Source organism: Salvelinus namaycush, chromosome 8 (genome assembly GCF_016432855.1).
Source record: "Salvelinus namaycush isolate Seneca chromosome 8, SaNama_1.0, whole genome shotgun sequence".
Classification (NCBI taxonomy): Eukaryota; Metazoa; Chordata; class Actinopteri; order Salmoniformes; family Salmonidae; genus Salvelinus; species Salvelinus namaycush.
The window spans coordinates 58,291,676-58,306,206 of NC_052314.1; the positions used below are offsets into that span (position 1 = coordinate 58,291,676).

Below are 14,531 nucleotides of genomic sequence, written 5' to 3' on the forward strand. Positions count from 1 at the left end.
CTTTCAGCTTTTATTTCTTTCATCACATTCCCAGTGGGTCAGAAGTTTACATACACTCAATTCGTTTTTGGTAGCATTGCCTTTAAATTGTTTAACTTGGGTCAAATGTTTCAGGTAGTCTTCCACAAGCTTCCCACAATAAGTTGGGTGAATTTTGGCCCATTCCTCCTGACAGTGCTGGTGTAACTGAGTCAGGTTTGTCGGCCTCCTTGCTCACACATGCTTTTTCAGTTTTGCCCACAAATTTTCTATGGGATTGAGGTCAGGTCTTTGTGATGGCCACTCCAATACCTTGGCTTTGTTGTCCTTAAGCCATTTTGCCACAACTTTGGAAGTATGCTTGGGGTCATTGTCCATTTGGAAGACCCATTTGCGATCAAGCTTTAACTTCCTGACTGATGTCTTGATGTTGCTTCAATATATCCACATTTTCCTCCCTCATGATGCCATCTATTTTGTGAAGTGCACCAGTCCCTCCTGCAGCAAAGCACCCCCACAACATGATGCTGCCACACCCGTGCTTCACGGTTGGGATGTTGTTTTTCGGCTTGCAAGCTTCCCCCCTTTTCCTCCAAACATAACGATGGTCATTATGGCCAAACAGTTCTATTTGTTTCATCAGACCGGAGGACATTTCTGCAAAAAGTACGATCTTTGTCCCCATGTGCAGTTGCAAACCGTAGTCTGGCTTTTTTATGGCGGTTTTGGAGCAGTGGCTTCTTCCTTGCTGTCGATATAGGACTCATTTTACTGTGGATATAGATACTTTTGTACCTGTTTCCTCCAGCATCTTCACAAGGTCCTTTGCTGTTGTTCTGGGATTGATAAGTACGTTCATCTCTAGGAGACCGAATGCGTCTCCTTCCTGAGCAGTATGACAGCTGCGTGGTCCCATGGTGTTTGTACATATGAACGTGGTACCTTCAGGCATTTGAAAATTGCTCCCAAGGTTGAACCAGACTTGCGGAGGTCTACAAAAAATATTTCTGAGGTCTTGGTTGATTTCTTTTGATTTTCGCATGATGTCAAGCAAAGAGGCACTGAGTTTGAAGCTAGGCCTTGAAATGCATCCACAGGTACACCAAATACTGAGTATGTAAACTTCTGACCCACTGAGAATGTGACGAAATAAATAAAAGCTGAAATCAATCACACTCTACTATTATTCTGACATTTCACGTTCTTAAAATAAAGTGGTGATCCTAACTGACCTAAGACATGGGATTTTTACTTGGATTAAATATCAGAAATTGTGAAACTGAGTTAATGTATTTGGCTAAGGTGTATGTAAACTTGTGACAACTGTGTATGTATGTGACATACAGTGCCTTCAGAAAGTATTCACACCCCTTTTGCCACATTTTGTTGTTTTTCAGCCTGAATTTAACATTTATTTAAATAGATTGTTTTTCACTGGCCTACATGCAATTACCCCATAATGACAAAGTGGTATTGTTTGTACAAATAATAAAAAATGAACAGCTGAATTGTCTTGAGTCAAGTATTTAACCCCTTATGGCAAGCCTAAGTATATTCAGGAGTAAAAATGTGCTTAACAAGTTGCCTTGGACTCACTGTGTGCAATAAGTCATTCAAAATCATGTTAAACGCGGTCTCATCTCTGTACACCACACATAATTCTCTATAAGGTCCCTCAGTTGAGCATTGAATTTCAAACACATTCAACCACAAAGACCAGGGAGGTTTTACAATGCCTCATAAAGAAGGGCACCTATTGTTAAAAATAATTAAAATACATTGAATATCCCTTTGAGCATGGTGACGTTATTAATTACTCTTTGGATTGTGTATCAATACACCCAGTTACTACAAAGAGACATGCGTCCTTTCTAACTCTGCTGCCGGAGAGGAAGGAAACTGCTCTTGGATTTCATTGAGGCCAATGGTGACTTTAAAACAATTACATAGTTGAATGGTTGTGATAGGAGAAAACTGAGAATGGATCAACATCGTAGTTACTCCACAATACTAACCTAAATGACAGAGTGAAAAGGAAGCCTATACAGAATAAAAAATATTCCACAACATGCATCCTGTTTGCAACAAGACGCTAAAGTAATACTGCAAAAAATATTACAAAGCAATTCACTTTTTGTCCTTAATAGAAAGTCATATGTTTGGAGAAAATACAAGACATTACTGAGTACCATTCCAATTCATTCCAAAGGTATTCGATGAGTTTGAGGTCAGGGATCTGTGCTGGCCAGTCAAGTTCTTCCACACTGATGTCGACAAACAATTTCTGTATGGACTTCACTTTGCACAAGGGCAAGCTGAAACATGAAAAGGCCTTCCCCAAACTGTTGCCACAAATTTGGAAGAACAGAATTTTCTAGAATGTCATTGTATGCTGTAGCGTTAAAATTTCCCTTCACTGGAATTAAGGGGCCCCAGACCATTTTTCCTCCACCAAACTTTACAGTTGGCATTATGCATTGGGGCAGGCGGCAAGCTTTACACCTCTCCGCCGACACTTGGCAGTGCGCATGGTGATCTTAGGCTTGGGTGCAGCTGTTCGGGCCATGGAAACCCATTTCATGAAGCTCTCGACAAACTGTTCTTGTGCTGACGTTGCTTCCAGAAGCCGTTTGGAATTCGGTAATGAGTGTTGCAACAGAGGACAGACAATTCTTATGCACTTAAGCACTCGGCGGTCCTGTTCTGTGAGCTTGTGTGGCCTACCACTTTGTGGCTGAGCCGTTGTTGCTCCTAGACGTTTCCACTTCACAGTAACAGCACTTATAGTTGACCGGGGAAGCTCTAACAGGGCAGAGATTTGACAAACTGACTTGTTGGAAAGGTGGCATCTTATGAAGGTGCCACGTTGAAAGTCACTGATCTCTACAGTAAGGCCATTCTACAGCGAATACGTCTGGAGATTGCATGGATGTAAGCTCAATTTTACACGCCTGTCAGAAATTGGTTTAGCTGAAATAGCCAAATCCACTAATTTGAAGGGGTGTCCACTTACTTTTGTATATATAGTGTATGTGCCCTAGCCTACCACGCAAAGGCACCATGGATTTTTTTTTCCTGGTTGACACAGAATTGCCCTACCTGCCTTCTCGATCCTATCCCCACCACCTTCTTAAAACAGTTTTTAATTGCATATCTGAAAAAGTGCTAGCTATTGTTAATCACTCCCTGTTCACAGGCACTTTCCCACCACTAAAAACTGCTATGGTGAAACCCCCTGTGAAGAAAAGTAATCTAGAATCTTCAGCTCTTAGCAATGTTCGGCCAATCTCCAACCTTGCATTCTCAAGCAACATTCTGGAGAAATTGGTGTTCAAACAGTGCCAACTGTATTTTTGAAAAATGTGTCTGGTTTTCGGGCCCAGCACCGAGACCACCACCTTAGTTATAAAGTGGTAAATGATCTTAGAGCCAACACAGATGCCAAACAGCTCTCTGTCCAAACAGTACTCTTGGATTTAACTGCTGCATTTGACACTGTTGACCATGATGTCTTTCTGGACAGACTGAAGATGTGGGTTGGCCTCTCCAGTCCAGTTCTAAATTGGTTTAGAACCTATTTAACCTGTCAAGAGTTTGTCACCCGTGGTGAACATAACTCAGAAAATACATGTGGCGTACCACAAAGTTCGATTTTTGTGTCCGGTACTGTTCAGTTTATATATGTTACCCTTTGGCAGCGTTAACAGAAAGCACAGCATTGATTTTCACTGCTACGCAGACAATACACAACTTTGCATTTCTGTGTCACCAGAGGATTTTAGCTCCAAGGATAAATTATTAGACTGTTAGTGATTTTAAATACTTGGATGGCTCACAACTTCCTCCAGCTAAATCAAGACAAGACCGAGGTACTTATTGTTGTACCCAAAGCACAGAGAATCTGGCCGCACTTTTTTAATTCAATAAAGCTAAAACACCAGGTTAAAAACCTCTGTGTTATTTTAGATTCTGAACTCAATTTTGAATCGCACTTTAGGAAAGTGATCAAAATAGCTTTTTTCCACCTGAGGAACATTGCCATGGTGGGGCCGTTTCTCTCTCAGGCTGATGCAGAGAGACTCATCTATGCTTTTATTATAAGCAGGCTTGACTACTGTAATGCTCTCCTGTCTGGTATACCCAAGAAAGCCATTTGTCAACTGCAAAACATACAGAATGCTGCAGCATGGGTACTGACCAAGACCAGACGGAGAGCAACAATGACACCGGTTTAAAGGTCTCTGCACTAGCTGCCTGAGTTTTTTAAATAATTAATTTAAATTCTTCTCTTGGTTTTTAAATCAATCTGTGATTGTGCACCCCAATACATGTCAGACATGCTTTTAAATTATGTACCCAGTAGGCAGGATTTGGTAGGTTACTTTCTAAATATAATCTGTTAGTTACTTTTGGATTACCCAAACTCAGTAATGTAATCTGATTACATTCAGTTACTTTTATATTAATTTCCCCTTAAGAGGCATTAGAAGACAGAAATGTATGTTAGCAATTGAACCACATCTATTACAGGATAAATCAATGTTAAAGTTTACATATCTGGCCATATATGGATGTTAAATTTTACTTTATGGGTTGGTTATGTAGGTTTCTTCTAACCCACAGCTTTCTACTACATATAATAATACGATGAAATTATCTTTACATTAAAAACCAAAGTCTATCAGCATTCCAGTCATTCCAATAAATGTTATACCCCTTAATCTTCAAGAATAGGACTTGGAAATATGGAAGTATAGATTAGCCAAATTGTTTTACCTGAGCATAACCTCAACTAAGGACTTATTAATCAGCCCTACTATGTTTTTTATGATTTTGTTGTCATGGAGGACTGATTGTGCTCCATGATTCGAGTTGAAAAATAAAAGCTATGCTCATGGAATGGCATGCTTTGAGCGCTACTGAAAAGTGCTATTTACATGTGAAAAATGAATGCCATATGCTGCATTTTGCTTTAGGCCTATTGTTTAAATTTTTGTTGGTGACACTTTGATACCTTGATAATAGGCAGCTGTTTAAAGGGCAAATCCACAGATGGAACAACAACAAAATGGTCGCCCCGCCTCTGTTTTGGTCAAAAGCTGAAGGATGGGCCTGGAGAAATGTAACCACTGTCAGATCAATAGACAGAGCTATGGATGCAAGGACTGACCATGATGATATCAAAATTGTTTCAACCATGTTATGAGGCTATACAGTGTTTGTTTACAAACATTGGAGAAAAACAAGCTTATATTTTGGGTTTTCATGGAGTGACAGTTGAACTAAACTCATGAGGCATTTATAAGTTATATTCTTCAAGAATCAATGGATATATAAATTGTAAGTCCAAAAATGGATGTAGCAACTACAGATTGTCCCTTTTTAAGTCTATCAAAAGTGTGAGTTTGGACATGTCCATTAGGCCTATGGATGTAAGTTTTTATTTTATTTTTATTTTTTTATCAGCATGAATTAAAAGCCCCACTTTTATTCCATAGGCTAGGATCCGCACTGTGCTGCTGTTGCAAAAGTTAATTTTTTCACAGGCTGTCCACTGGTTTCAAAAACAATATTTGATAGGCAGCTTAAACTTCTTGAATTCAACCATTATTGGGTTCAAATACAATTTTTTTTTTTTTTGTGAACAGCCATCCACAACAACCACAATCTGTAAAGCGCAAATAGCTAAATGAGAGCGCAGCAGTGCGATTCACATCAATGTGCTATGTAGATGTCAATAGTAAGTGATATCTGTTTTGCCGTAGACTACACCACTGCTGTCATCCTTACCTTCAAGCATTTATTGGAAAATCTTTGGATGCTGACAGCAGTCATACCATTGGACGATTCCTGCTCTTTTCCCATGATCCATCAAACCTATTTGGTGTGTCATCATAGTGGTCTCTGACTTCTGGTCAGACTCGCTCAGGTAGAACAAACTTAAACTTGTGCCTTTTCAATGCTGATTTGAATGTCTTTGAGAAAATAATTTCTGAATTTAAAACTAATCCTCGAAGTAATCATCTAGTTTTTCAAAAGTATCTGTAATCTGATTACAATATTTTTGCTGTAACGGATTACAGTTGGTTGAGAGAATGCCAAGAGTATGTAAACCTGTTATCAAGGAAAAGGGTGGCTACTTTTTTGCTTACTACATGATTCCATATGTTATTTCATAGTTTTGATGTCTTCACTATTATTCTACAATGTAGAAAATAGTAAAAATAAAGAAAAACCCTTGAATGAGTAGGTGTGTCCGAACTTTTGACTGGTACTGTGTGTGTGTGTATACTTAATCTATGGCAAGAACTGAAAATGGTTTTTTAGCAATGATCAACAACCAATTTTGACAGAGCTTGAAAATGTTAGGAAAGTATAAATGGGCAAATATTGCACAATCCAGGTGTGGAAAGCTCTTAGACTTACCCAGAAATACTCAGTTGTAATTGCTGCCGAATGTGCTTCTACAAAGTATTGACTCAGGGGTATGAATACTTTCATTGGCATTGTATAAGCCTAACACGGCTGTTACATAGTGTTTGTACTGAGTAGGCTATATGATAACAAATGCCTATTTCATTACTTCCATTCAACTATTTTTATTTATTTTTTCCCCCAGACACTGTTTTTGAATGAGGAAATGTATGCGGTTCAAATTCATGTGGATTTTCTTTTTTTTTTACGTGTATGTTCAATAGAATAAAGTCCAATTTTGTGTTAAAGACTTGATTGAGACTCTCTTTAGTATACATGCATCTGATCTCACCCTATTCTGCATACACACAACAGCGCTTTATAACCAATATACACTTACTAAATATACCTACACATACTAACACCTACTGTACACGTCAAAATAGTTTACGCAGTGGGGATGGGTAAACCATCCATGTTGAAAGTGTTTATCTGTGTGTGTGTACCTGAGGGGGAGTATGTCTGTGTAATCTGTATCACCTGTCTCTTCCAGGAGGAGGAGGGTCCAGAGGTGCTGCTGGTGAAGGAGGAGGGGTGTGAGGAGGGTCTGGGGAACCCTGAGGGGACAATGGTCATGGAGGACAACCAGACTACACCTCCTCCTGAACCCACAGAGGAACCAGCTGAGCAGCACAGGACCACACACAGTCTCACTGAGGTGAGCCCACTGTGAACTACTGTTTGAATGGTATTAGGTCAGGGCCCGAATTCACACAACCTCCGAGCAGGAGTACTGATCTAGGATCAGTTTTATCTTTTAGATCATAATGAATAAGATTATATGGAAAGATCCTTGATCAGCACTCCTACTCTGAGACTCTTTGTGGATACGGGCCCAGGTCTTGATTCATTTTGTGTGGGACCATGCCTTAGAATTATCAAACCATTAAAGAGTGTCAAGTAATCAAATTAACCAACATGTATACATTGTATCAAATCAATTAACATGTTTGCACTGTACTCCTAGCAATCCCTCATAGCTCCATAGCAGGGTGCTCATATCAGATTTCTGAATCCAACATCCTCTCACTCTGTATCTCTTACAGTCAGTAGACATGGAGGATGGGAAACCTGATCTGCTGCTGGTCAAAGAGGAGACAATAGAAGACGAACCAGAGAGCATTGATCTGCTGAGTGGACTAAAGATGGGGGAGCAAGGTAAGGGAGAAATACATATAGCCTACATACAGTAATAAATCTTCAATGGGAATAGTAATGCGTCTGGATATAGTTTTTTCTTCATTCATGAAAGGAAATCAATACAATTTATGTTAAATACAAAAACACAATGTATAAACTTGACAAAATAAATACATATGTAGAGTTTTTTTTTTCCTGTCATGTTTATAAAGTCAATTTTCTAACCTCTTCCTGTAGGTGATTGGCTGGAGGCTAACAGAGGAGACTGGGTGGACATCTTGGATTCCCAGATCCAGATCGGTGCAGCCAAAGGCCCAGGGGACAACCTCACTGGGCAGGCCAGGACCAGCGGCGACATAGCGGAGGTCAGTGGATGGGACATTGTCTTCAACTCTGGGCTGCGGAACAACACTGTCAACCAGGAACAGACAGTCGAACACAAAACAACAACCAAACTGGAACACAAAATAACATCCAGATTTGGTCTCCATGACAACAGATTGGCTGCGACCAGGACGAAGCATAGATTTGGTCTGCGGGGACGAGGAGTTGTCCGTATGCGGCAGGAGAGAACAGACACAGACTCAACTAGCGATGCTCCGTCCTGCTCCTATAGTTGTGATTCAGAGAGACTGATGGCGCCTCAGGTTAACCCCCTAACAGGTGCTGCCTTCAGCCTGCCTTCTATAGGATCTATCAACTGGAACATGGACCCTGCGACAACACAGACACTCCCTGGCCTTCATCCTCCTCACACTCTCCAAATGTTAAACCAGACCTCAGACAATGCCAGTGCACTAAATGGCGACACAAGCCCATTGACAAAGGACAGTAGTTGTAACTATATCAGCAGATCCGGTGAAAAAGAGAAGCACTTCCCATGTTCTTTCTGTGGGAAAGCCTTCAGTTTCCCCAAACAGTTGGAGATCCACCAGAGGATGCACACGGGGGAGAAACCTTTCGGCTGCCATCTTTGCCGGGTGAGTTTCTCTCAGTTGTCCAACCTGAAAAGGCACCAAAGGGTCCACACAGGGGAGAAACCCTACAGCTGCCCCCAGTGTCACATGCGCTTCACCCAAGCTGGCAGCCTGAAGAGGCACCTGAAGGTCCACACGGGAGAACGGCTGTTCGCCTGTACGCACTGCGGGAAGAGGTTCTCAGAGAGGAGCTATCTCAGGATACACCAGCAGAAAAACCATTCCACTCTATAAAATAGACACAATTCCACTTAATTTTAATTTTTTTCCACTTAATAAAAAAAAAAAAAACATTTAGATCAAACTCTGCATTTAAGACAATTCATTTTCATTGTTGTCAGCAGAAAAGATCCACAGATGCATTTGGAATAATGAGGTTAACATATTTCTGTGTTTAATATTCCTGGGTAGAATATTGCATCCTGACATTGTGTGATATATAGGGCATATATAAGCCCAAAAGTCTGTTACATATTGTGTTTTTACTGAGTACGCTATATGAGGTTCACAAATTCCTATTCGATTACATCCATGGAACGACAATTTTTTTCACAAATTTTTAATGAGAAACTGAGTGCAGTTGATCAAGTTCATGCCGATTTTTGTTGTTGACATGTGTACAGTGGGGCAAAAAAGTATTTAGTCAGCCACCAATTGTGCAAGTTCTCCCACTTAAGATGAGAGAGGCCTGTAATTTTCATCATAGGTACACTTCAACTATGACAGACAAAATGAGGGGGTAAAAAATCCAGAAAATCACATTGTAGGATTTTTAATGAATTTATTTGCAAATTATGGTGGAAAATAAGTATTTGGTCAATAACAAAAGTTTATCTCAATACTTTGTTGGCAATGACAGAGGTCAAATGTTTTCTGTAAGTCTTCACAAGGTTTTCACACACTGTTGCTGGTATTTTGGCCCATTCCTCCATGCAGATCTCCTCTAGAGCAGTGATGTTTTGGGGCTGTTGCTGGGCAACACGGACTTTCAACTCCCTCCAAAGATTTTCTATGGGGTTGAGATCTGGAGACTGGCTAGGCCACTCCAGGACCTTGAAATGCTTCTTACGAAGCCACTCCTTCGTTGCCCGGGCAGTGTGTTTGGGATCATTGTCATGCTGAAAGACCCAGCCACGTTTCATCTTCAATGCCCTTGCTGATGGTAGGCTTTGTTACTTTGGTCCCAGCTCTCTGCAGGTCATTCACTAGGTCCCCCCGTGTGGTTCTGGGATTTTTGCTCACCGTTCTTGTGATCATTTTGACCCCACGGGGTGAGATCTTGCGTGGAGCCCCAGATCGAGGGAGATTATAAGTGGTCTTGTATCAATCAAGTTTATTTTATATAGCCCTTCGTACATCAGCTAATATCTCGAAGTGCTGTACAGAAACCCAGCCTAAAACCCCAAACAGCAAGCAATGCAGGTGTAGAAGCACGGTGGCTAGGAAAAACTCCCTAGAAAGGCCAAAACCTAGAAAGAAACCTAGAGAGGAACCCGGCTATGAGGGGTGGCCAGTCCTCTTCTGGCTGTGCCGGGTGGAGATAACAGAACATGGCCAAGATGTTCAAAATGTTCATAAATGACAAGCATGGTCAAATAATAATCAGGAATAAATGTCAGTTGGCTTTTCATAGCCGATAATTAAGAGTTGAAAACAGCAGGTCTGGGACAGGTAGGGGTTCCATAACCGCAGGCAGAACAGTTGAAACTGGGACAGCAGCAAGGCCAGGTGGACTGGGGACAGCAAGGAGTCATCATGCCCGGTAGTCCTGACGTATGGTCCTAGGGCTCAGTTCCTCCGAGAGAGAGAAAGAAAGAGAGAAGGAGAGAATTAGAGAGAGCCAAAATGTTCATAAATGACAAGCATGGTCAAATAATAATCAGGAATAAATGTCAGTTGGCTTTTCATAGCCGATCATTAAGAGTTGAAAACAGCAGGTCTGGGACAGGTAGGGGTTCCATAACTGCAGGCAGAACAGTTGAAACTGGAACAGCAGCAAGGCCAGGTGGACTGGGGACAGCAAGGAGTCATCATACCCAGTAGTCCTGAAGTATGGTCCTAGGGCTCAGGTCCTCCGAGAGAGAGAAAGAAAGAGAAGGAGAGAATTAGAGAGCATACTTAAATTCACACAGGACACTGGATAAGACAGGAGAAGTACTCCAGATATAACCAACTGGCCCTAGCCCCCCGACACAAACTACTGCAGCATAAATACTGGAGGCTGAGACAGGAGGGGTCAGGAGACACTGTGGCCCCATCCGATGATACCCCCGGACAGGGCCAAACAGGAAGGATATAACCCCACCCACTTTGACAAAGCACAGCCCCCGCACCACTAGAGGGATATCTTCAACCACCAACTTACAATCCTGAGACAAGGCCGAGTATAGCCCACAAAGATCTCCACCACAGCACAAACCAAGGGGGGGCGCCAACCCAGACAGGAAGATCACGTCAGTAACTCAACCCACTCAAGTGACGCACCCCTCCTAGGGACGGCATGAAAGAGCACCAGTAAGCCAGTGACTCAGCCCCTGTAATAGGGTTAGAGGTAGAGAATCCCAGTGGAGGGGAACCGGCCAGGCAGAGACAGCAATGTCTCTGCCTTGTATGTTTTCCATTTCCTAATAATTGCTCCCACAGTTGATTTCTTCAAACCAAGCTGCTTACCTATTGCAGATTCAGTCTTCCCAGCCTGGTGCAGGTCTACAATTTTGTTTCTGGTGTCCTTTGACAGCTCTTTGGTCTTGGCCATAGTGGAGTTTGGAGTGTGACTGTTTGAGGTTGTGGACAGGTGTCTTTTATACTGATAACAAGTTCAAACAGGTGCCATTAATACAGGTAACGAGTGGAGGACAGAGGAGCCTCTTAAAGAAGAAGTTACAGGTCTGTGAGAGCCAGAAATCTTGCTTGTTTGTAGGTGACCAAATACTTATTTTCCACCATAATTTGCAAATAAATTCATTAAAAATCCTACAATGTGATTTTCTGGAATTTTTTTTTCTCATTTTGTCTGTCATAGTTGAAGTGTAACTATGATGAAAATTACAGGCCTCTCTCATCTTTTTAAGTGGGAGAACTTGCACAATTGGTGGCTGACTAAATACTTTTTTGCCCCACTGTATGTGTGGTTTTCATATGGTGTATTTGACACTTTGTTTAATAAACACAAAATGGAACATTTCAGTCTAAGACTTTCATTGTGACTCTTCAGTATTCATCACATCTGATCTCACCCTATTCTGCACACACCAATACCACCTACAAAGGGCCCGATTCAATCAAATCCACTTTAGCCAACAACCGCATAGCTGACGTTTTGAGGTGTCGGAGGTGGAACTGGAGGTATCACTGTCGAATCCACAAGCGATTCCAGGCATTATACCTAAAGCGGACATTGCCATTGGCTGCACGGAGTCGCATTAAGAGAAATCCCATGCGGCCGCCTTTACAATTTTGAACACTGGAATTTGAGATGTAATCTATACCTCGATTAGGCCTCATTTTGTTTGAATGATTTTCAATTTCAATTATTTCTATACAGTATAAACTTTCTCATTCTGAACTACTAATGTGAGTGGGATGGGTGTGGCTTCGTGAAAATGATCACAAGAGCTGCTAGTCACCGATTTGACAATTCCACCAACAAAACAGCTATGCAGGTATCGGCTATAGCTGGTTAATGATGGATCGTATTGAATCCAAGCCTTAATATACCTACACATGCTCACAAACACCTACTGTACACGTCAAAATTTTTGCCAGGTTTGTCTGACTTTTGACTTATAGCTGACTCATATTTACCCACAACATATTTGTTCACCATGATGGATTTAACAATGAGGTAATTTTGTAACTACAGTATAGGACTCAAACATAGTGGGGATGGGTAAACACTTTGGGGCCTTACTTGTGAACATTAGGAAAAAGTAGAAGTTCAAGTTTAAGTTTAAGCACCAACCAATTAAAATCATTGATGTAGTGGCACGTGATCAAAAGCTACATGTTAGCGGTTCCCATTGCATAACCTTGCACATTTAGCCCTATGATAACCTCACCGGTGGCCGTGATTATTTCCTGTAACAAATTCTGTATCAGCCAATTAAAACCCTCGAGGTAATTGGACGTGTTCCAATACTTGTTCACGGAAGCTTCCTCAGAGAAGTACAGCACATACTGATAATTAAAGCAACTACATCAAGTGTATTTCACTGACTGGTCAAATTGCTCTTTGTATAGAGTGCCTAGCTCCATGTAATTGTCGCAGATTGTGACAAGGGTTCGAATCTCCCCCCCCCCCCCCCCCCCCCCTTGAAATGTAGAATTACATTTATTGTGTGTTGAAGGGACGTAGCCTACAGTCAACCGTTTGAAAATTAAGATCAAGAATGAATTTAATAAGGAACTACCTCTTCAGCCTTGTAGACAAACACCCTGCAAAAATGCTTCACTAATGAAGAGTGACAAACTTTGTCCATTTAGGTTGATACTGGTGTTTTATAGTCAGATAATGCTAGTTCCTTAATTCATGTTTACTTGACATGAAGTAGTGAATATGTGTGTACTGTAATGTTGAACCTTTTCAAAAGTATTCTAAAATAAATGTTATCAAAGCGAGGATACCAGATTTACAGAAAAGTGTTACCATAGTGAGAAAAGTTATTCTACTTCCACATGAATCGCAATAAAAGTACTGTACTTTAAAGTTGAGTGTAAGACCATTTTGTTCAAATTAAATACAAAATTGACTCTGTGCTGACAGACATGGTTATTTTTGTATCATTGCAGGGACTGAGTTTCCCTTATCTCAGTCAAACCAAAATATACTTAATTCTTGAATCAATACATATGGAACGTTTGTATAATAACCTCCAATGGCTCCATATTGTTCAGTGTTAAGAGATGGGCTTGACTGTGGTTAATATTTTATAATACCATGTCATGTTTCTGTGTGTACTGCAAAGAGTTTCTTATATAAACCTTTATGCTTTTCTGTTCAATTTGTGTTTGTAGTCTGCAATTCAAGAGGACCTGCTGATATCCAGTGTTGCTTGCAGGAGAAAGTGGACCTCTGAAGCGGCTGGTCACAAACCCTGGCCCCGGACAGAACCCGGGATCAGGAGCCGTCGCTCTTCCTTCCCGAGTTGGAACAAGGACCGAACCACGAGGGACAGAGACTCTACCACACAGAACACAACCAGTGGACAGGTGGACTGAACAACCTCAGTCCTGGTGGTCATCAGAGAGACAGAGGCTCCAGTCAGGGATCCAGTCTGCAGCCCAGACCCTTCTCTTCACAGTCTCAGTGCAGGGATGAAGCAGTACCTGGGGCTGATAGAGACAGACCCTCCTGTTCCTATGATACAAACACCAGTGTCCATGATGAAAAAATCAGGTCACCCTGGGCTTCAGCCTCCACAGAGTCTATCCCAAGTCTGTCATCTCCTTCAGGATCTTGTTTAATGCCTGGTGACTGGGTTCATAGAAGGTCTGGGTCTGGACCTGGGTCTAGACTTCCTCAGTTACCTCATGGTTACCCCACCAATACAGACAGGGGCAGGATGGGCGTTCACCACAAGAGGTACCTAGCCCGCTCTCTAAGCAGAGTCTCTCCCACTGGATTGTGGAGGCTATCTCCCTGGCATATAGCATTAAGGGTTACCTACTGTAGTGTTGTACGCGCCAACTCCACCAGGGGTCTGGCAGCGTCTTGGGCGTTGTTTAAAGGGTTGACTGTAGGAGATATTTGTGCTGTGGCGAGTTGGGCATCAACACACACTTTTTGAGAGGTTTTATCGCTTGGATGTCACTGCTCCATGTTTAGCCCAAAGCATGCTTACTGTGGGGACAGGGGACTGAAAGTTGACTGACTGAAAGGGAAGGTAACTGTTATGGGTGTAAGATGGCACAGTGATGCCATCTGTTGGTAAATGTTAATTACTGCAACTCCAGTGTTTTACC

General features: G+C 41.7%; 2 protein-coding genes across 2 annotated transcripts in view; both read left to right on the forward strand.

Annotated features, from left to right (window-relative positions):
• LOC120052962 (transcription factor Ken-like) overlaps positions 1-14,531 on the forward strand; it is a 181,375-nt gene that overhangs the window by 45,970 nt on the left and 120,874 nt on the right. The gene's annotated exons all lie outside the window — the stretch shown is intronic.
• On the forward strand, positions 7,594-8,867 carry LOC120052996 (zinc finger protein 25-like). Its single transcript, XM_039000249.1, has 2 exons — positions 7,594-7,611; positions 7,831-8,867. The coding sequence occupies exons 1-2, from the start codon at positions 7,599-7,601 to the stop codon at positions 8,802-8,804; spliced, it is 987 nt and encodes a 328-aa protein (XP_038856177.1). The 5' UTR covers positions 7,594-7,598; the 3' UTR covers positions 8,805-8,867.